The 25,124-nt window shown below is 37.4% G+C and overlaps 1 protein-coding gene across 1 annotated transcript; it reads right to left on the bottom strand.

The window, feature by feature from the left end:
• Positions 1-1,230: 1,230 nt before the first annotated feature.
• mpp3b (MAGUK p55 scaffold protein 3b) lies at positions 1,231-21,762 on the bottom strand. The gene is given in 22 exon segments (XM_053512308.1): positions 1,231-3,023; positions 3,345-3,473; positions 5,431-5,539; positions 5,654-5,747; positions 5,926-6,006; positions 6,125-6,286; positions 6,625-6,690; positions 7,110-7,145; positions 8,753-8,773; positions 9,699-9,763; positions 9,897-10,093; positions 10,216-10,290; positions 10,432-10,517; positions 14,886-14,967; positions 15,241-15,378; positions 15,805-15,885; positions 17,749-17,826; positions 17,947-18,065; positions 18,212-18,274; positions 18,277-18,327; positions 21,499-21,549; positions 21,552-21,762. Coding segments are annotated over 22 exon segments (2,175 nt in total). The 3' UTR covers positions 1,231-2,843.
• Positions 21,763-25,124: the final 3,362 nt, after the last annotated feature.

The following is a 25,124-nucleotide window of genomic DNA, read 5'->3' as shown; positions in this document are numbered from 1 at the left end:
ATTAGAACTGATGCAAGGTTTCTAAAGTCTGTCAATCACATTTTCAGTGTCACGTTCATCTTTTAAATATGTGGAAACATAAAAATAAAATATGCAGCACAATTATTGCAAACTCACTGCTTTACATACAGTATGTATGAAATGTTGTGACATTATTCCTTTCTAAAATCTATAATCTTATCTACTTCCAGCAACCACATCACTTCCTGGTCTGTTCTGAATAATCAACACATTTAAGATTTCTAATGAAATGCAGTAAAAAGCACAGGAGGCACGGAAATGACTAACTATGATCTATTTTAAACACTTCTGTTTTTCTACGTCAGAACTTTTCATTATTAATATGATGACAATTGTGTAGGCCGGCCTTTTCCGCCTTAAATGGTATAGGAAACTGAAGTAGTATAGGAGCTAGTAAGAGGTTTAAGTTCCCATACCACATGAATTATTAAAAAAAAAAAATCAGCAGCTTGGGACTCACAGCTGGCTGTTGAATTTGTGTCTACAGCAAGTTTTTTGGCACTATGATAGACTCACATTTAACTAGCATCCTAATATGATGAAATACAAATAGGGTTAACTAGTCTGGCAATATTTGTTCAGTGATTGCAAGAATAAAAATACACCAGAGAAATGATTAGGGCATTTACTCCATTATCCTGCCAAATTCCACAGGCCTAACTTCCACATAGCTGTCACATGATGCCTAGATTATAGTCATTTCAACTGAAAATACATGAAGATTCTACGATTGATGTAATGCAAATAGTGTTACCATATCTGGCAATATTTGGTTAGTAATTACAAGAATAAAAACCAGAGAAATGATTAGGCCATATACTCCATTATCAGGGCAAATTCCACATTGCAGTTACAGGATACTTAAATTACAGTTATTTCTAATAAAAATACATGAAAGTGCTTCATAGACTATGCAGGCACATAAGCAGTTCAGTAACTGAGTAAAAAAATAAAGGTAATTATATTATTTTAATATGATTTCATAATTTGGTAGAGTGACATTGGTAGTTAGAGTTGTTTAGGTTTTGTGCAAAACCAACAGCTCAGCTCATATACCACCATCTAGTGGCATGAAGCAACTATTTGCATCTATTTAATAAGCCGAAAGATAAAGCTTTGATTAAGACTGACCATGTAAAAATCTATTTAATGACCTTTAATTCTTAAGGACCGTCATCCAAAGACATCCCACAAAATGTGTTTAATTTTCATGTTTATTGGGTTACCACATGATATAAAAAAAAGATATATGATAAATTTCTAAAATGGACACTCTATTAAAGTTCTCATCTTCTTACGTTAATATAAAAATAAGTGATTTCTAACATCATGCCCATAAGTATGTATTAGCACACTTGTTCAGACAAAAGGAGGGACCCATCACAATTCATATTACATTATATTAATATTAAAATATTGAAAGGGTTATAAGGCAATAACATACTATTATTACATGACTCCAGGGTTTTAACATGCCTCATTCCTGAATCCTATTATCTAATTGTAAATCATATTTAAAGTTTAATACTGATATCCAAAATTATTTAGCCAACTTAGGATAATCTATCCAACACATCAGTCATGGTTACAGACTATAGAATTGATATATATTAATGACCAGGGGCTTGCACATAAAGTATACAGTACATGTAACATGATATAATGTTATGTAACACTGGGGTATATACACAGTTATTACATATAGACAGGATGCAGAATAAGGAGAAAATACGACACATGGCTACATCATGTGAATTTCGAAACTTTTCACAGGGAACATATTCTTAAGTGTCTAGTTCATCTGTTTGCTTATATAACTCACTTACGCACTCATTCTCTGTACCACTTATTCTGTACAGGGTCGCGGGAGGCCTGGAGCCTATCCAAGGTGACTCAGGGCATTAGGCGAGATACACCCAGCACAGGGTGCCAATTTATCACAAGACAAACAATCTCTCTCTCTCACACACACACACACAAACACAAACAGACACACACACCCTGGATGCACAGCCACAATGCTAACCAGAAAGCCACAGTGTAGCCAGGTCATATTACATATTAAACATATTTAACCATATTTTAATATGTGCAAGTAATCATCATATTTATTTAAAATAAAAATTCCCCCCAAATAAATTTTCATTCACTATAAAGACTACAATGTGTATTTTTGTGTACACATCTTATTTTATTATATAACAATGGCAAGACTAGTACCCTAATTATTAGGTCATTATAAGCTAATTATTAGTTTCTTGGTATCTAACCATCTCTTTTATTTGTACTTTTTTTGCTATCCGTTTTCCTTTAAGAAGGAATGACAAAGCCTTCAAGTATTTCATCAGGCCTTTAGCCTTGCACGTTTGCTAAAGAATCCTATTAATTATTTACTAATTCATTAATTCATTCTTAGTAATATTCTCATTCACACCGTGGTCAATTAAACAAACCCAATACACCTGACAATCTGGCATATGGCAGATTTAAGGACAGAGAACATGAAAACAACCCACACATACAAGGGACTATATAAATAAAGCTTCTTAGTTTGTTAGCTTATTGTGTTGTATTGGGTACCTTATGCTTATTTACCCTTCACTGTCGAGCCCAGAATTTCAATGCAAAACACTTTGTCCCTCAGCTACTCTGTTAAACCTGAGCCCTGCTTAATGGATGTAATTTGTCCAGACATTAATTCATGCAAGACTGTTGGCCCCTTTTTTAAAGCACAGCTACACAATAGTATTTTAGATGCACTTTTGTGGTGGACACAGAGACAGTCAGGTTCATGAGCACCTTATTACAGACTGAGAAAGAATTCATGTTCGGACCCAGCTGACTGGAACCCATTGTGCCTCTCTCTCCAGTCGCTCGAGGATACTCCTGAGGTCTGCACAAGCACTGGCAGGGTCTTCTTTCACTAGGACCCTATCCACCATGTGGCCATACTGCTGCTCCAGCTGCTCAGCTGAATGACGCATCTCCTGAAGCTCTTCCTCCTTTACACAGTGAGGGACGGAGAAACAAAGAGCCTGACCAAAGTCATTTCCTGTTGCAAATACATTATGATAATTGCATGACATAGATAATATATTAACAACTAGCTCAGTACAAAACTCCTTTACTCGCATCTACCATCTACTAGTTGCCAAAAATCATCTGTCAAAAATTGGGTTCTCTGTAATTGTACAGGATATTAAATATTCACATTATAGCCATAATATGCAAGGTCATATCTATTAAATTTTTTTCCTTTTTTTTTCAAAGTACAATTTAGAGTCATTTTATATATTTCTTAAGAGGCTTAAGAGCTTTCCTACCGAAAGGTGTGCGTTGTCGCCCCCTGATGGTGATGTGGCTCTGCTGCAATGGTGGAGGCTCTCAGGGATAAATGGCTTGACAAATATCACGTAGGGCTTAAACTCAGCTGTTCGAAGGATTTTTAAAGCCTGTTCATTTGGGAAGAAAATATTGTAATAATCAGCTTTTAACCATAGCAGGGTGGCAGGTGAGCAGAATTTATACACACAACAAACTAATTGTAATAAAAAAAATTAAATAGTAAAAAATAAACACATAAATTAACCCATAGGCTTTTATTCCCCTAGGTATAAGGTATGGTATAAGGTATGGTAACATGCACAAACTGTTTTCATGGGTTTGTTTTATAAAATGATTTATAAATAAAAATTTCAGCTCACTTTAAAAAAATTTTTTTTTCATTTTTGTTGATAGCCCATGAAAATGTTTCCAGATGCAAATAAATAAATAAATAAAAAAAATGTCACAATTGTCACCATCATAGATAAGTGGGACGTTCAAGTCAAACACATACTTTTGTTTTCGCAGCATAACAGAAAACATTATTTGTCTATATAATCCCCTGCTACACTAATGCACTTATCCCAGAGTTTCCTTAGTGGTTGGATACCATCAATGTAGAACATTTTCTCAGTACCCCGAAGCCATGATCAGGCTGCCTGCCTCATACCGGTAACACTGCCCCCTATAAAACTCATTTAATGGCTTAAACACGTTGAAATGGCTTCAAGTGATATTAGAACAGTACAAGTAATAATCCCTAGCTGAGTTCCTATAATGTGCAAATGGTGTCCACAGCTCCCACAGACAGATGCATCTCGTCCACAAGTCTTCCACAAGATATCCGTCAATTCTCAAGGATCAGGTGTTCTACTAGCTAAATGTTCACTGCAGTGGGCTCTGACATCATTCACAGATGTATCACTGTCTTTAAACATTTGGACAATTCGCATGTTTTACTGCGGCTAAGAGTCTCATCAGTGTACTATGATTGAAGTTTTCTAAAGGTGTAAATTGGTTTTACACCTTTATTCATGAGAAGTTTGTGACAATACTTGGAATGTATGCCCAAATACAACCATTGTAGAGTGGCATTGTACATTTGGGATGAAGGTGGCCCAGATGTACAGGGAATGTGTGATATTATTAACATTATATGTTGTTGTGGCTGTGTTCTGGCACTCAAACCTGGATTAGATTATCAGTGTCATTTTATGGCCATGTGTGGGGTTATATGCTGGCCATCATCGGACTGTTACTTACAGTATTTTGAATTAGGGGTGTGAGACAACCTTATTTTGTTGAAAATATACCTATACTTTATATACAAGTTTAGAGTTTTACATTTTTACTAATGTTGCACTGAGTTACATTTGTTATAACCCATAAGAACTGGTCACCTAATTAAAAAAGGCTTATTGGATGGCACCTCAGCCAGCAACTTCGAACTTTTATAATAGGAGGACATATTTGCTCTGCCCTCTACTGCAATGGCACATGTTCCATTCTCAAGGTCAGGTTTGGGAATAGCCTCAATAAAACACTGTTAACCAGCGAGCCCCTGACTTAACAATAACCACTGTCCTAGTAATGGCAGACTAGTAAATCACTGTAACATCTGTTAATGCTAATGATATCATTTATAGTAAGTTATTAACTTGTGTTAAGTCACCTGCCTCCTCTGTACAACTGTACAGCACTTCACATTAGCACATAGCTAGCAAAATAATAAACGGTTAGTAAACTAATTCACATTTGTCACAGGTCAGATTTCCTTATTTTAGCTTTAAGCTATGTATATAACTGTAGCCAAATCTCTTAAAATATATCATAGCAACCCAGATTTTCCTAATCACTATGTTAGCGTTTGGTTAGCATGTTACTGTAGCCAGTTTAGCCTTTGATCCTGAGGATAAAATTTGAAGTTTATTATGTTATCCTGTATTTTATATCACAAAATACAATGTATAATACTGTGACCCAAACTTATCCTTAAGCTTTTTGTACCTTTGTCTCATTTTTTTATCTTAAGAATGCAGAAAGAGAGAGAGAGAGAAAAGAGAGAGGGGGGGGGGGGATACTAACCTCAGGTTGAACATCCACTAAACACATTTTGTTTCTAGCCAATACGCTCCGAACAGACTCCAAACTTGTCCCATATTGGTTATCTTTATATTCTCCATACTCAATAAACCTAAAGCAGAAGCGCAGGTGCAGATTAGTGCTGTACATTATTGTAAAAGATTTATTGCAGTTAGCAAACATGACCAAGATTGTAAAAGTCTCTTATTGTTGAAGGAGAACACACTTGTTACTCTGAATATCTGTCTCAAAGGCCTGCTTGGAGATGAAGTGGTATTCAACTCCTTCTTTCTCGTGGCTCTTCTTCGGCCGAGTGGTGTCTGTCAGAATATAAACATCGCATGATTTTTTTTTTTACGTGTTCATTTAATACTACTAGAGACGAAATCACTGATTTTACAACTCGACAAGCTTCTGACATTTACTAGTAAGTTGTAACGCTACCCTTTTTACTCTGAGAATCTCTTTATTGTGTTCGATCAGTTGAGGTAGACTCACGTGGTACAGCTATTCCATAGCGATGCGGGTTCTCAGCAATCACTCTTTGCTTCAGTTCATTGATTCGAGCACCCAGAGACCCTAGAGAGATAATTAGAAAAAAGGAGAAGCAGAATGAGCGAAAAAAAAAAAAACCTGAAATTGCTTCTTCACTAAATTTCAAAAGGACACAATGATGGGGCATCTTTTTGATTCTCACCAATTAACACCACCAGTCGTGGTTTGTCTGAAGGCTTCTGCTGATACCGTGTGACCTCTTCATAGACAAAAAACTTGGATTCTTCCGACTCTGCAGGCTGAGAGTCTTCAGGAGAGCTGTGTCGATCCTTTCGACTTAATCGGAAACTTCTCCTAAGACTTGCTGAAATCCAATACAATGTGGTAAGGACATTGAACAACATGTTCTTGAAAAACAATTGCATTGAACTTATGTTCGGAAGAGCAGCACAAAAAGGTTGCAGAGAAAAAACAGTTTATTGATGGTTGGAGTGAAGTGAAGATAAGTAAGAAACAGATGTCAGAGGAAGCATCACTTTGACATTGGAATTCATGTTTGCCTGCTTTTTTCTTAAACAAAATAAAGATGTTGTAATAATGTAATCGTTATTATTAATTATCAACAAGTTAAATCATCTGCACAACATAACCACCATTCAGCTGCCACACATGACGGCAATGGGAAGAAATGGGAAGCGGTACCTGAATAGAACTCCCAGGAAAAGGCCTGACCACAGGTGGGTGCCACCGCCTTACACTTTGGAGAAACTACAACTAGTATTAGACCATCATCACACATCCAATACTGTTTTACTGGGACCAGTGACAGCAAGCTAGCAGCCATGCTAAAGACTCTGCCAGGTATTTAAATTAAAGCACATCTGAGATAAAGCCATATGTTCACAGCAAAGCTCTCTTTAAAACATGAAGTGCAGCACACTGACAGAAGACTCCTGCCACACATGCCAAGCGCCAACATCTAGACAGACGGTAAAGCAGCCAGACAGCAGCAGTGCAGTAAGCTGTTTTTGTTGAACTATTGCTTGGGCTTAAAAGATGCAATACACATTCCTGCAAGTGCAACATGTTTTTTTCCCCCTTTTTCACTGCCACATCACTAAGCATCACTAAATGTCAACGCCGCAACCAGCAAGTGTTTGTACAAAGGAGAGTGCTGTCTCACCTACCTATGTGCTGTCCACTGCCCCCACAGTCACAGTCCTCTAGGAAAAGGTAGGAAAGGAGAAGAGGATGGAGGATTGAAGAAAATGGATCATCAATAAGTGGATCATGTATATAAGTACAAAGCAGCTAGGAGGCAGAGCAGTGGGTGAATGAGGAACTTTGTGCCGTTACTATCACAACCGTACAAAACACTTCTTTCAAAAAAATGTCTCATGCTGCCACTTCAGTAGATACTCTGCTGAGATTGAGCAGCAAAAGTGGCATAAGCAGGGGGCATGTGGCACTTTGGTGGCATGGTGAGTTAGTGGTTAGCACTGTCGCCCTACACCTTCAGGTCCTTGATTCGATTCCCATGTCGGGTCTGTTTGCATGTTCTCCCTGTGCTTGGTGGGTTTCCTCTGGGTTCTCCCGTTTCCTCCCACAGTCCAAAGACATGCAAATTAGACTAATCAGAGGTCATACTACAGTACAATCCAACAAAATGGGTAATACTATGGTCACTCCATGGTCCCTGGTTGGATTACAGAGGTTCCTAGATGAATGGACGGATGGGCACTTTAAAATTGACTCATGATGTACTGTAGGTATGGGTGTGGGTATGGGATATGTAATGCAGGCTTAAATAGTAAAATAAAATGTACTGTCACAGTAACCCCACTGTGGTTTGGAAGCAGAATTCTACAATGTACATGCAATCCATTTTAATAATATAATAATAAAAGTAAAAAAAAAAAAAAAAAAAAAAAAAAAAAATATATATAATATATATATATATATATATATATATATATATATATATATATCAGAAATGTGTAGGTATCAAAATGAAAGCGAACATGTGGCTAGAATTGGTGGACCTCAAACATGACAAAGGCATTACATCAATATTTCTATAACAATATTACCAAGACTTTACAATAAAATGCATAATGACAAATTGCTTCTTCCAAGCAATATATTGACCACATAACGTGCTGGTTCTAAAATAAAAAGTGCACAATTCATTGTTCCCAGTAAAAGTCCTGTGAATCAAATTTGTTGTTTAATTATTAATGTCACCGAACTGAGATGATGGATAGTGATCCCTATGTGTCAACTATACTTTGCTGTCAGGCAACACAATAAAAGTTTGTTAAGTAAGTTAAATAGAAGTTTTTGCAGTTTATGTTTACAATTTCTTTTTGCTGTTTCCTGTTTAGTCTGGAGAAATATTTTCCCTTCAGATATACTGTAATATATGCACCTTACCCTTCTTTCAGGGGGAATCAAAAAGATTGTACTTCTTATTGGCAATGTACTGTACACTCTAATATCAGTAATTTTCTATAAAAAAGCAAATCTTGCTCAGTACTATTTTGCATTTCTCAGATAGATCCAGTTAGATCTATACAAACAGAAAAAACAACACTTACACTACCCCTTTTGGGAGATAGTTGGAAGTTGTGTTGGTTCAATGTGTTGAAATGTTGGTAAGTTTTTTCACTATAGACAAGCTAACCTGAGATACAGTATTTAGTAATACGTGTCTTACTAAAGTTAAACAAACCTATTGTAAGTGTATAATTGTATGAAAGGGAGTGGAATGAAACATTGTGGGAAATACTACACAAAGTTGCAATCAAGTCCTTTTTACCCAATCACATACCTTTATCACAAGCCTGGTCATCTGTAGCAAGCAGAGTAAAAAAAGGATAACTGAAGCATCTGCTTCTGCATAAGATCACACCATGTAAAGTGAATATTTCATGCATAAAAATGTACTCATGCTTATATCATATCATATCATATCATATCATATCATATCATATCATATCATATCATATCATATCATCATATCACATGTTACATCACATAAAATCATATCACATAAAATCTACTTTGTTTGTTTTGGGAAGCACAATTTACTGTATGCACAATACGGACAATATACACTCACTATTCACTTTATTAGAAACACCAGTACACCTGCTTATTCATGCATTCATGAAATTAGCCAGTCATGTGGCAGCAGCAAAAAACTTAAAGTCATAGGTTCAGCTAATTTTCACATCGGATATCAGCATAGTAAAAATTTGTCTTAGTGATTTTAACCATGGACAGTTAAGGTTGGAATAAGACCAGACCAAATGTTTTCCTGTACAACTGTTGCCTCAGATATCTCTTCTTGGCTGACAGAAGTGGAACTCAATGTAGTCCTCAGCTGATGTAGTTCACCAGCTTTATAGGGTTTTACATGAAATGCTTTTTTGAGATGCTTTTCTACTCACAACGGTTGTAAAGAATTGTTATTTAAGTTACTTCGCAGCCGTACATGCATTCCTAATAAAGTGAGTGAGTATGGACATAATAAAAAATGCTATGAAACAAACAAGGTAAAATGGCCTGGGGTTTGAACAGAAGGGCATTAATCTGAGAAAGGTTTGACTGTTGTCTGATTTTGGCAGGCATAATGTCCTGTTTCCATTTCAGCCTGGGCCAAGCATCTTGCTGTCAGATTAGAGGGACCAAAATAGACTCATAATGCCACTGCTGCTGTTTGGACTATGAGTGGATTTGTATATTTGATAGTAACGTCATTTTAGATTACTTACAAGGTGGTCCGCTTGGTGACTTAGGACTCTGGTGAGTGCCAGTTTTCAGTCTATGTGCCAGGCGTCTGCACAAATAAATAAAAGAGATAAAAACAAGTTCTGATTGGAAAAGGTTATTCTGCAGATATTTTATCTGATATATGTTAATCAATAATATCAGTCTAGTTTAAATCCAAAGCAAACTTTAGGAGAGTGTACCTCTGCTGAAAGTGTTCTGATGGTATAAGGCCAGCACGCAGGTTGCTATCACCCACCCGTTTGGCCTGCCACCATGTAGGGTCGTCCTGACTCACCACCTGCAGGATGTCACCTTGCAGAAAAGGAAGTCCTGCCTCTTGGCAGGGAATGGCCTTGTCTTCAAATGGGGTGTAGTCAAACAGGGCCCTTAAATAGACCTTGTAAATAAATCAGAGAATATATGAGAACACAAATATGCGCCAAGTTCAATAACACTATCATATATATTTTTTTAAATGAGCTGAAATCCTGGTAGATCATAATGACTGATGCCATTCACCGTACTCTCCCTATGTTTGTCCTCCTCCTTAATGGCAGGGATTATCTTCAGAGTGATGGAACCCTGGGACTGAGACTGCAGTCAGAGGTAAAAAAAGAAAAAAAAAAAAAAAACATAAATCATTCTTTCAGTGACCTGTCCCATTCAATAAATATATATTCTGCAAGATATGAATTGGCGATGCAGTAATATTCTGCAGATCGCAGAAGGTCATACCAAAATTTGACTGATCTCATCAGGTCGCTTGTGGGTGATGAGATTTCCGTTGACTTCCCTGAGCTCATCTCCCACGTGCACTAACCCTGTGGACATATTTACAATGCTATGCAATCATTAGCTTTCAGGATAGACATTCTTTCTGTGCATTTACAAATTTATATGAATTAGGAAAGTACTGTAAATATATAGGTAGCTAAGATCCTTTATGTGTTCAGAATCCCACAGCATATATTAAGAGGTATTAACTAGATAACACATCCTCAAACATTATATAGTTAAATGATATTTTTATACATTCATTCATGCATTCATTTATTCATCCATAACTGCTTTATTCTGGTTACACATGTAGTGCCTTTTCTGCAGAAATACACAATAATAAGAATTCCAGTTCATAGGTAAGCATCTTTTTCAGAATAAAACATAAAGGAAACATAAAGGCAAACGGTTTTCATGCATTAGATACATTTATTCTCTTTAGCATTCTTTTTTAGTGTTGTAATGTAACAAAGTACAAATGTTTCACTTAGTAGAATTTTTACATTTCTGGCAACTTTAACTTTTCTTAAATAAACTTTGTACTTTTTGTACTTCTACTCCTATTGATTTCCTCTAAGCATCTTCGTTACTCATTACTCCACCAGTTCGAGTTGGTGATGTATCGTCTGTCTTTTGCCAACCGCCAAGGCCAGAGCCCCATCCTGTCATCACAGTAGAATCAACGATGACTGATACCAACCAAAAAGTACCTGCTGCAGGCTCTATAACTCTGCTAAGTGATGATGACCACCCAGACTAGAGTGGTGAACTTGGTTAAACTAAGTGGTGGTGATCCAACCTGAAAAAGCATTGCTCACAAACGGCAACACTGGCCCCCTTTTGCTTTTTCAGGTTGGATGGAGCGTTTTGGAATGCTGATATCTAAATGAATTTCAGAAGTCATAATAGGGTGCCTATATGGTGTGGTATTAAGAATCTGCAATTCAATGCAGTGCTTGAAAACATTATTTGTCACCACTACATTTATGACATTTGAGAAAATTACTTATAGTACTTAAGTACAGTACATATTAGATACTTCAAGACTTTTACTTAAGTAATGTTCTAAAATATTACTTTAACTTCTACTAAGTCGTTTTCTGGTCAGATACATATACTTCTTACTCAAGTTTTGCTTTCAAGTACTTTATACAAGACTGTTATTTTCCAATTTACCACCAAATACAAAATATATTATCATCAATAACTTGGGTCAAAATATTCACATGAATTTCAGAACTTTTTAAAATGTTTGTTTTTATCCCTTTATTGCTTTAATAACAGTTTACTCTCAACTAATAGTTAAATTAAAATAAAATAAAAAATTTTATAGCTCTTTTAACAATGGTCATTGTTGCAAATCAGCTTTACAATCTGTTGCATTTTACCCATGTAGTTTTGCAACTATCCAGCTTTCAACTTTGTTTATTTTTGAGTTTAAATAAATGCCTGATTTTTATTGTAGTCTCTGACTTTCAGACCTCCTGTAGATCGTTACAGATAGATGACAAATTAGGTGAATGAGTAAGAAAAAAATTTCCCAGAGAAATATTCACTCATAAACTCACACCGCAGGTGGACCTTGAACATTTTGCCTTTTCTTGTGAGTATGGTTAATATAATTATAAAGTGCATTTGAGACCATAATTTCCTTTAAAAAGAAAATATGATTTACCATTTAATTTCATATTAACTTTATTATGTAGAACATAGGTTGTTATAAATGCATGTTGGTCACGCTCAAGCACTTTTTATAATTAACTGCATACAGTCAATGTACAAGCACACTGTCATGGACAAATTCAAGGTAGAGGAAATACATTTTAATCGCACAATGATTCTAAAATGTATATTTAAAAAAATATATAAAATAAAATACAGTGTATTGTCCCCTTCTCAAGAATATATGTTACTTAAAAAACGTATGTTAATAATAATAATAATAATAATAATAATAATAATAATAATAATAATAATAATAATGAAATGAATTAAAAAACATGGCAAAAAGCTATACGCCCATGTCCACCCTGTTATGGAAGGATTGATGAAGGTGGACATTGATACGGTGAACATTTTTAACTAAAGTATTATTAACTAATGCATTAAATGATCACATGGTGGACCTTTACCTAATGATGTGATTGACTGTTGAAAGTGACTGTGTACTGTTTATCTAATTTATTTTGAATTACTGAAAAGTTCTTAGATTTATTAATATTTCACTGTGACAGAGTGGACAGCATTAAACTACAAACATAATATAATGAAATTAGAAAATATTAGTGTAAATACATAATGCACTTACAGCAGTTCTTTCAACCTCTATTGAAGAAAGATAAAAAGGCTGGCATAACATGACATACTGTAACATTACAGACAGTTTCTCAAAGTCCCAGTTACCCCAATATGACAGGATGGAAATAAATTTTAGGGGCATGGGGAAAGTTTATTATTATTATTATTATTATTATTATTATTATTATTATTATTGAAAAGAAATATAAAAATATAAATCAAATGTATTTGTTTAATTACAGAATTTGTTAAGAACAGTAAGAACAATATGAAAAGTATCTAAGTTGCATCATTGAACTCAGTGAAGTTAGCAGAGCAGCATGAGGGACATAACAAAATCACCTTAATCTAATCAAAGAAAATGGTATACAATAAGGGAAATACATTACTAGAGATATATTATAGTTGTACTGATATTTGTTTAAATGTTTGGTTATTTATCACGAAACCTCCAATTTTATTGTTTTGCAATATATTCCTGATAACTAGGTGATTCTGATCATGACATCAAAGATTCTCTTAAGGGATTTTAACTCAGCACTGAGCTGTTTTGTAGGGAAAGTGTTCTTGCCCATGACTTTGTTTTTTCCTGGTCTTTTTTTTTTGCCCAGACCTTTGAATTAGCAATTTTCCCTATCTCAGGTACATTGACCCTACCTTGTCTTGTGCCCATAATTGTGTGGGTGCTTTAGACCCAAACTACTCAGAGATTTTTCTGTGTTTGACCCAGAAGAACTAATGCATTTTGTACTCATAAACCTCTTTATATAGGTCCAAAGAGCGTCTCAAAGCCCTGTTTTGTACAAATACTGTTTCTGTGCAAATATTTAAGTAGGAGTGGTTACTAACGTGACATTTACGTAAAACACGTCATGAGGTAGCTTATCTACTGATCGAAAGGGCCCAGGTTTAAACCTAGCACCACCAAGTTTACACTAAATACTAAATAAATAATTATAATAATCATTGTAAAGATTATGATATAAGATGACCCAAAATGCAAATAAATAGCCACACAGTGGTTTAATTTCTAATGAAATGTTGTCCAATAAAACCACAATTGTGAGAAGACCCATGGGCCCATTGAATCAAGAGATTCAATCTCAAATATTTTTTGCACATCACGTCAACAGTGTGAGACTGGAAAACAAACAATTTCATTATAATTTCATATGATAAACACTATCTCATCAGTATTAAATAGCTGCATGTTTTATTCATATTTTATGAAACTGCTGTGCACGTGCCTAATCTAAAGTATTGTCCAATGCTTATCTTGAATTAAAGGTGGTAACTTGTAGGTGGTACAAGACTATTCAGTTTTACACACAAAACTATTTAGCCACACACACAGAAACAGGGACATTACTACTATGATTGGGCTGATCCATAAAGAAGCAAACATACAAGCATACAGGTAACAACCCTCGACTATCACCCTTGGGTCTTCCCACTAAAATAGCTGTATATCGGAAAACATGATGAGAAGCTGCATACATTCTTCTATGCCAACACCATCATGTCTGACAGCAGCAGACATCAGTTTCTGGAGCAGGTAGTTTTTTTCTGGCAATGTAGAAAATATCAGGGATTGCCCGACCACAAATAAAGGACATTTATGACAAGATATCCCACATACACACACAGCTACCATCTGTTTGGCCCTCTACCATCTCCAAGGTGGTACCAGACTATTCAGTCACACACTCAAAAACAGTCTGAGGAATAAGGAAGTATCTATTCCAGAGCTGTTAAAATACTAACTGCCAGTCACACACCCACTGTTCATTAACGACTTCAGAAAACACTACCGTCCAGGAAGCATATGTGTAAATTGTGCTTGCCAAAGCCCTGACAATATAATGTTTATATTGTACTGTAGATGCCTATATCCATGAGGAAGCTGGCACAATGACAATAAAAATGAATTAAACTAAACTGAAATTGTGTGGGAGGTGCAGCAGGCAGTCAATTCAGCTGTTAAACTCAGAATTTTAAATCTGGTATAATTATAGCAGGATTTGTCTGATCATGCACTTTAAACAGAGATGATCTAGTATAAGGATAGAAGGGAAGCATAAGAAGCAGGAGGGGGAAAGGAGCAAAAAACTCACCGCTGCGGTCCGCAGCCCCGCCCCTCATGATCCTAGCGACCACCACTGCTCCGGTGACCTCGTCTCTACGGATGGTCGCCCCCTGAACACCAAAAGTTCCAGTCAGATCACAGAGCATCAAATCTGAGTGTGATTCAAAATCCAGATATTCTATCGGTTACAATCTAAAATGTAACAGACATGTTGCAGATAACAATTTCTACAACATAAAGGCATGGTTACTATCTGATTTATTGCATCCATACCATAGAGTGCAAGGCGAGATATAAAGGTGGTCCGGCTTATAAGACTGACAGTTAGTGTTTTGTCACTGGGTGTGAAGGCCAGTGTGTGGTCAGCTTGTGCTGCGACTCACTAGAGGTTCCTTGCTCTTCACTAGACGTACAATCTTAATCGATTCCTCCTCCAGCTCGTCCTCTAGATCATCAGGCAATGGAGGTAGCACAGGATCAAAGTTCTTTTGCGCTACTGTGTCGTGCACTGTTAGCACAGCCTGGTGAGAACAGAATCAAATACACACACGCGCGCACACACAAGCAGGGGGAAAAGCTCAGAACTAAATCCGACATGCTGATGACAGTTGCCAAGAGAGAAAAGAGAGAATGTGTGTATGTGTGTGTGTGTGTGTGTGAGAGAGAGAGAGAGAGAGAAAGAAAGACAACCTTGAATAAAACTGGGTTAAATTAAGAAACCTTAGCCTGAGTGAAAAATCAGCTTAATTAAAAGGTCATAAACTACCTTTTGACAGCATTTCTTTATAGCACACAGCGTTTAAAAGTCAATCTAATTAAATCTAAATGTCCTAAGATGTTATTAGTGTCTGTGGTTATATAGGACAGTCTATTTAATTTATCTCCCTAAGTGATTGCAGATGCCATACAATTAAGAAAAAAAGGGACATGTGTGTTTGTGTGTGTACCTTCACATGTGGAGTTGTCAGAAGCATAAACAGCTCCTTCTCATCTTCTTCTAGTGGCCCATTCTGCAGCTCCTCAGCCACCTGTCACACACAGCATACGCCCATAACACCGGCATTTCCAGCCATTAAACTTACTATATATATATATATATATATATATATGATATGATATGATAAGATCGAACAATTACTCACTCTCAAATTGCACTACAGGCAATTTGGGAACACCAATTAGCCTAATCTGCATGTCTTTGGACTTGCAAAGGGAGAACAAGGAGAACACAGGAAGCAATCCTGGTTGGGAATTTACCTTGGACCCTGAAGGTGCAAGGTGACAGTGCTAACCACTACACCACTGTGCCGCCAAGACTGAACCATTCTGATATTTAATTACTGACTTGTAAGTGTATAACACAACACTACTACACCGATCAGACATAACATTAAAATAATAAAACATTAAAACTTCCTAGGTTTAGGTTCCCCTTGTGCAGCTCTGGGCCGTGCCTCTACTGGAGCTCTGGGTTCTGCACCAGGACCTCTGGCACTAGGACGTTGGTGACGGATCCGATTGGTGCTGTGGGTTGAAGGATAGGTCCTGAGCGAATCAGACTTCCATTTTCCAGTTTCTTTCATGGCTTGCAGTAAGCAATTTGTGCTACAAGGGCTTTTCTGTGGGATTGAACCTGGTGGGCTGATCTTTGGCCTGAGTGAACCTTAGTAGTGTTAATTTTGTCAGTTATTTTCAATATGGGTCACAATCATTTGCTAACCTATTAGCCTAATGTGTTTGGCAACGGTTTAACTATAAAATAAAATAGAATTAGTTATGTTAACAAGTGGTATCATAATTACTAAAAAGATGTTGGAAACTGAGTGATTTTTATAGTATGTCTTGATGTGTCTCCTCAGGTTTGTGGTATTTTTCCCACCAATTGTGTGCCCACACTGTTTCCTCTCGAATATTGCTACACGTCAGCTTTTTTTCTCTGTTCAATATGAAAAATATGGGCCCAAATATTGTCTCTTCTTGTTCGCCTGAGTAATACTGCTGTCATGACGAAGAGATGACTGAGATTGTAACATCCCGTCACTGTGGGCGCAAACTTTTCCTGATATGCCGCGTAACCATGATCCGGGAAATACTGCTGCTCATGCCATAATGAATGAATACCGTATCGCAGATTGTGACGAAAATGATATGTTGACAAAAATAAAGACAAATGTTTTATTAGTTTTTCTTTTTTTATAACCACATTTTAGTCTTGTCTTTTTTTGTCAACACTATTGCATGCTGATTTCGTCACTGTTCATTGATATCCGTGACGTCTCGTCATCATCTCGTCTTAGTTACTGGAAAAAAGGTCGTCAACAAATATTCCTCATTATTTTTTGTTGATAAAATTAATAATAATCACCAGTTTATTGGCGTATTTCTGGTAGGTAACGTTGTTCAGTTCACCTGTCAATGGTTATAATGTTATGACTGATCAGTGTATACTGTACAGTACTGTATTTAAAATTGTAGCAGTTAAATATTAAAACATTAGTATATCTGTATTCAAATTAATCTAAAGCGTTTGTTTGTTTGTTTGTTTGTTTGTTTGTTTGTTTGTTTGTTTGTTTGTTTTGGAGGGAGGGGGTTGGTTTGTTTGTTCTTCCCAGGGGTCCTACTCACTTTCTCCAGGCTTGGACCAGCATTGAATCTCTGTGCCGAGGTATACATTTGAGCAGTTGGGCCTTAAAACATTTGGCCTGCACTGTCAGCGTGGTCTACAGTATCAATACTGGCTTTGACATTTCCCTAACCTGCAGGGGGTTTAGTGTCATAGAGAATATCTCCCAAAACATCAGGTAAGCACTAGTCCTATGGACTGTTGCTACCTCCAGGTCCAACATCTAACCTTTATATAAGGAAAGCTGGCGATATAAGCACACACTTACATCCTCTGCCAGACAGGCAGCGCTGTGGAGCACAGGGGTCGGGCTTTGCTGCTCGTACTGCCTGAGGCGCTCATGAATCTGCATGAAAGCAAACATTCAGTGGTCAGGGCAAACCGTTCACACACACATGCAGACACTTGCACACACACACACACACACACACACACAGAGGCAAGAAAAATGTGACTCTATACTCACTCTCATTAGGTACCCAAGGCTCCTCTCACTGAAAACCTCTCTCAGGAATACCAGGTCCTCTTTGTGATTCGCTCCCGGGTGCAGCTGAGACGTGAGCAATGCTAGCATCTCATGTAGGCCTGGACAGAGGATACAAAAACACTAGTACAGTACATGTCCTTCCTTATTTTATCCAGTAAGACTTCTATCTACGCCTATAAATGGAGTATAAACATGACTGATGGTGATTTACAGATAAGGAACATGACTGGCATAAAGCGCTTACCTGTGCTGGGTGAGAGGACAGGCATGGCTTCTCTCATTAATACACAAGCCACACAGCAAACTTTCTCTCACTCTCTCCTTTCAGTCTCACACTTGATATGAGCTCATCAGACAGTCCTGTAATACACAACGAGAAAGAGCGCACAGCTTCTACCACAGAAACCCTGCAGTTTCACAATTAATTTAAATATTTTAGAAAGTGTACAGCAATGGCTCTTCGCACACTGACCCATATATTCTCTCAACCATCTTGCAATAAAAGTAATAATTTTTCTGCTGTGCTTTAGCTTTATTTAAACATATTTTGCATTCAATGAGCCAGACTTTCTTTTATCTTTTTAGTCGTATGTAGTCTTGCGGAATCGTTCTCCAGGCTTCCTGAAGGACGTTTTATATCTCTTATTTTTCAAACCAGTTCAAATCAGGTTGTTAAGCCGCAAAGCGACTCATGAATCATTCAAGTATTAAAAGCCATCTAACTTAAGGTATAAACCAGCGAGAAACACGTGCAGATGATGGCAAATAATAAGGCCAGTGATTAGTATACTGGTGATGCTAAACGATGAGTGGTTGGAACAGACGAGAGGGGAAATGAGGTTGCTGCTGAGGTTGTTACTGTACATATGCAACCATTTTTTTAATTGTAGGCACTTTGCAGTCTGATGTGGTATTTTATTGAACATGAAATGAGAGGTGGCTCAAGACTTTTGCACAGGGCTGTTTTTTTCTACTATGTTTTTCTCTCCTCCCATGTCCCTATCTTATTTTTGTTCCTCTCCCTGTGTCACTTTAGGGACTCAGTACTAAACAATTTTCCTGCTTTTTTATCTTGAGTTTTATGCAGCAGTCTTGCATACAATCTAATATCTTATTTTTCTCAAAGGTTGAGAAAAAAAAACTGTAGTGTATAGTGAATTCTTTAGATTAAAAAAAAAATCTGCTTTCTAAAGGATTAATTCTGTCCTTGTGGTCAGCATGAACGTGTACAAGTAAGTGTGTGCAGTCAGGAGAAACATGATCACTTGAAAAACACTCCCAAGAGAAGAACCCGTGGCTCTATAATCAATACTTTCACTGCTTTGATTCAGAATGACTTTTGGGGATCATAAACAATTACAGTTCATGGATATGTTTTTGTTTGTTTAAGTAACTGTAGAATCCACAATAGTCACTGTTTTTATTGCAGCAATCGACTGAAATTGTGCCACAATTGCACCTTTATACAAATCTGCCGAGCCAACTGGCTTTAATACTCTTATCATCTAATCATGGCGCTCATACAGGATAAGTTTCCTGGTGAAGCTACTTGACCACAAATCATCATTCTCAGGCACTGATTATAACGACATCATTCTGCCGCTGTTGATTCAAGGACAAATGAGCAAGTATTCCACATATTGCACTAAAGAAATAATTTTTTTTTTTTTTAAGCCAGTTTAACCCTGATAACATGCTGCACATACAGTAGAATTGCCTTCGGGCAGGATTGCTTGCACTTGCCTGCTATCAGAGCTCATATTTATTTCACACCATAAAAGGAGACATTCCTTATATTGGTTGTGTTTTGCTAACTTCTTTTCAAAGCGGAGGGAGATGGCTGAATAATCCAAAAACGTGGGCCCTTGTTTGTAGCGGAGCTCATAAATAATTTAAGGCAAGCTATAAAATACAAAGACTTAGTCAGACAATATCTGTACAATATCCATCCACGTTGCTTCATTAGTAATGTTTGTGGTTTGAGCTTATTCAGCATTTCTTCCTCCTGACCACACACAGATTTGGTGTAGATGCTCCATCCTGACTAATCCATACCACTTCCATTTGAAGATTCCAAATATCCTACAGTCTCTCTCTCTCTCTCTCTCTCTCTCTCTCTCTCGCTTAGTGTGTGATAAAAGGATTACACTGACAGGATCTCTAAGCCATCATGTTACAATTACAGCTGGTTGGTTCGTACAGTGCATATGCCACCCTTTGGATAGATAAGTATTTTATTTCACTATTCCAAAAAACCTCAGTAATACAATAAAGAGAAATACAAATACTTTTCAGTCATTATAATATGTGCAGCATTTCGCTTTATCCTATATACAGGATCAGAGGGTGGAGCATGGTTGATGGGGGCTGGAGCCTATTCCAGGAGACTTAGGGCACAAGGCAGGGTACACCCCGGATAGGGTGCCAATCCATTACAGGGCACACACACTCACAGGCTTATTCACACAGTATCGGCAATTTGGGAATGCCAATTAGCCTAATCTAAATGTTTTTATACTGTGGGAGGAAACCAGAGCACTAAGCTTCGGAAAAACATGCAAATTTCATGCACGCAGACCGAGGTGGGAACCGAACCCGGCCCTTGGATGAGCAAGGCGACAGTGCTAACCACTAAACCACCATGCTGGCCTCCTTTATCTCCCTTTATTTTATTATCTCTGTATACTACTTTTTTTTTCTATAATGTATCTTCTTATTCAAGTCAGCTAAGCTTCTTAGGTGTGTGGACTTAAATGTCCTCTTGTCCTCTCTGATCAGTCCAGTGGCTCCAGGAGGGCTTCCTGATGAGCGATTCATGAGTGGCATTGAGGTGAGAGTCAGAAGGTCATGCTGCCATCACTCTGCCACCATCTGTCCATACCACCGCCACCGCCAACACACTCCTCAGGTCTCTCATTAGTGCTGGAAGTCTTGTTTGTTCGTATGTTTATACTGTATTTTCCTTTCTGTTTCTATGCACATGTTCATGTACATGTCTGCATGCAAGCATCAAAGTGATGACAAGAGTGAAGAAATACTATGACATACAGACAGACAACACAATATACCACATGTATGTCAATACATAAATCTCTAACATACATCACACACTCGAAAGCTTGTACATGCACATGCACATGCACACTTACACACTCTGTCATGCCATGCTTAAAAGCCAGTGCATGAAGACAGACCAAGGCATGATGAGGAAGAAAAGGATGCCTGAGTGAGGAGTCACTATTGCAGCTATGTATGTAATCCACAGCTTTTCACTCCATCCATGAGAAACCAGATTATTAGTTCAGTTGCATTATTAAATACATTCTAAAAACAGGTGAAGGCTTTAAGCTGATCATGGCTAAGGAAACCCTGGACACGTTAATATAGCTCAGTAGTTGTCAAAAAGCAAGCCACCCAAATAGACATTACAAGGTTCCTTTTACAGGCTGAATCCCTGCTGCTCATTCTGTCTGTAAAGCGGATTATACGTCCAACCCAACCATGCCAGAGGGAAAACCCTGCATCTCTTACCTTGCCTGCCTCGTGCCTTGCTGTGTCTCTGTTTGTGTGTGCGTCTGTGTAAGGGGGTGTTTCTTTTTCTGATGGAAGCTCCCTGTGTTGCGCTGTAACAGTGTCTGCTCTACTGGCTCGATCCACTCTGGGCGCTTTGACGATGCTTACTCCACTGCTGTGACTGCCTCCTCCCTCCTGCTCTCTCTCTCTCTTTCTCTCTCTCTTTTCTTTACATATACAGTATTTAGCCATGCCTTCATCAGTTTCTTTCTTTATCACCATCCCCCACTAGCCCTTTCATTGTGGAAAGCTGATGGAAATTGGAATGCGATGTGCTCACGTATCTCTATTGTCCAGCTCTGCTGTTCCCACCCTCCTCCTTCACCCTTCAACTTCACGTTTAAGCTCTTTCAATCAAACACCACCTCCTGTCTCATGTTATTAACCTTCATCACAGACTGAATTAGTGAGTCACTCGGATGGATACGAGCACCAAAAGAGCGTTCGATGTCTGTTGTTTGGAGAGACAGAGGCTGAGGTGGATCAGCTAAAGAGGGTTTTTTGGTCATGTGCCAGTTTTTGAGAGGACTATCTATCTGGCTGCTTGTACAGCAATATTTTCCTATATTTGGCATGTAATCATCAACAATGCTATGAGAGCCGCAACAAAATTAAAATGTCAAAAGGTTTTGACACTCATAAGGGAAAAGATTCCACAAACTGCACTCACACATCGTCTGTACCATTTTTTGGGGGGGGTATACAGGGTCACGAGGGGCCTGGAACCTGGCCATGAGGGTGGTGTACAACCTAGATGGGGTGCCAATCCAGTGTGTTTGAAAAGCTAATATGGATAAAAGAGTTCTTTTTAGTTACATAGGTTGAGTACAAAGGCCTGCAATCAAGGAACAATTGAAGGTGGCTACAGTAAATGTCTGGCATCTCAAAAGAGGAAACTCATTTGGTAATTTCAGTGGGATATAAGTCAGTAATTGGCTGCAAATGATTTATATCCAATCCTTATTAATAATCCTTGGCATTGGCGGCTCAATGGTAGGTTTCCTGTCTGCGGTGCCATTTCTATTTTGTAGCCAAAACATAAACCAACCACTGGGTGCAGTACGGTCCCAAGTGTGGATTAAATTGGAGGGTTGCATCAGGGAGGGCATCCAGTGTAAAACCGTGAAAAACAAACAAAAAAAATTAGAAATAGTCCTCAATCACTCATCGTCTATCCCAAATTATTCTGTATTCAGGCCTATCCCAGGAGACTTCGGGCATGAGGCGGGGTACAAAATGGAAGGGGTGCCAATCCATTGCAGGGTACATACACACCCTTACACGCTCATTTACACACTACAGGCAATTTGGGAACGCCAATTAGCCCAATCTGCATGTTTTCGGAGTACCTGAAGGAAACCTACCAAGCACAAGGAGAACATGCAAACTCCAGCACACAGACCTGAGGCAGGAATCAAACTTGGTGCAAGGCAACAGTACAGTGCTAACCACTAAGCCACCTCGCTGGCTGAAATAGTCCATATATTTATAATTACAGTATGTTAATTTGTCCAATTACTTTTGAGTATATAAAGATGGAGCAAGTTTGTTAAACAAATGGCGGTAACAGTATTTCAAAACGGTCAAACAAATTTTAATTTTCTTCATTTTAAATCCATTGCGGTGGTGTACAAAGGTAAAAAAAAAAATTTATTGTGCTGCTGTTCTAATACTTATGGACCTCATAATACTTTTTAGGGGTAAACATAGCACTATATAACTACAGTAAGTCAGTAAAATCTCAAGGAAAATTTTATAGAAAAAGTAAGCATAGGTGTTTGTGCGCATCTTTACACATAATAAATCATGTTTCTCTGAAATGTGATTAAACTACTCCATACTGTTCTATGTACTCCATACTGTATGTATTTTTTAAAATATTGTAAAAAAAAAAAAAAAAATGTAACAGAGGAAATCGATATTTGATCACTGGTGTTATAATGCCTCTAACGAACATGCTTTATAGTCACCTTGTATTTACTTATCAGTTAAAAAATATTAGATAAATTTGCACTGTGGTTTTATTACATTTTATTTGTTTGATTAAGGTTGATTTTGTTTGATTAAGGTTGATTTGATTAAGGTTGATTCATTAAAGGTGGAATAGGAATTTGGTGCATAAATAATCTGCTAAAATGATATAATGCAATCACATTACAATGGACAAAAAAAAAAAAGTCTGTTCCGGGAGTAAATGTACCAAATATTCATATGATGTTTCTAATAAAGTGGCCCATAAATGTATGGAGGACATCTGGCTATTAATAAGTCTAATATGAACTCCTAAAACAAATCATTGAAACACATTGCTTTTATAATGAAAACAAATCCAAGTACCTGCTGTATCATCCACAGGCAATAATTTATACTCATTTGACCTGTGACAGTTCTCCTAACATTATATGGTGCAAAGCTATTTTCTGATTGTGGGCCATGTCCATTGGGTCCTGCAAAGAAAGCACATAACAATAGTCCCTTTTCCTTAAATATAGATGTCTCATGTTACAGATTCCTAACTCAGTTTCTTGCCTGTGTAATAATGCATCAACCAATCAAGTTTGGATTTAAGTGGAATAGAGCTTGATTTTCTAAAACAAGCATACTTTAATAGACAAATCAAATAAGCTATGTTGTTTGCACTGATTGCAGCTCAATTTGAGAAAGACATCACTTGTTAACTTGTAAAAGGAAGCCAGAGCCTGATAAGGCAGAAGAAAGTTAAGTTAAATCATTACAAGTGTCACTGTCACACACCCATACAGAATTAGCCTGAAATAGTTCTATGCCACCTTTATTTTTGCAAATGCCAGCTCTAACTAACAAGAATTAAAGTGAACCTTTGAGTATGGGAACATCATGACAGCAACAGCAATTGTTTAAAAAAAAAAAATGAAATATGAAATAACATGTTTGAAAGGATACTTTGACCAAGAAAACCACAGCTTAATGAAGAAAGCAAAACTTGATAAAGCTCCCAAATAGGCCAAACACTATCTAGGAATTTTTCTTTTATATTTTAAATGAAAGCAATTAGATTGTGTGAAAAATGACTTGTGTTTAAGTAAATAAACTTATTAAAATTGATTTTGTTCATAAAATGAATAATCATTAATTACAATGGATGTTCAGGTCAAACTGGGACTTGAGATAAACGTTCTTGTGAAGGAAGGTGTAAAACATTTTGCCATTTAAAAAAGACTTTAAACACAGTAGAGTGAAAAGACTTTTGCCTGAAGTAAAACATTTGAATGGTGCAAACATTTGCACAAAAAAGGCCATACGTCTATGAATGATGATGCTTGTAGCCGTTCCTGTGAACATTTAGCAAGGGAACCGCTGATCCTTGAAAATCGACTGCACACACAATCATTTACCAACACCACTAGCACATTACAGGACCTCAGCTGGAAGTTAGTGCCATATCCCGCTACAGTCCTGACCTCTGTCCAAGCTATACCCTCATGTCAGCCATTAAATTAGTTTCTGGGAGGCCAGCATTTTAGACATGAAGCAGGCAGTCTGATCACGGCTTCAGCGTACTGAGAAAACTTTCTACCTTGAAACACTGAGATAACTGCATGGTG

Source organism: Clarias gariepinus, chromosome 14 (assembly GCF_024256425.1).
Source record: "Clarias gariepinus isolate MV-2021 ecotype Netherlands chromosome 14, CGAR_prim_01v2, whole genome shotgun sequence".
Taxonomy (NCBI): domain Eukaryota; kingdom Metazoa; phylum Chordata; class Actinopteri; order Siluriformes; family Clariidae; genus Clarias; species Clarias gariepinus.
The sequence above is the reverse complement of the archived record's forward strand: the minus strand, read 5'-3'. Positions and strand labels throughout refer to the sequence as shown.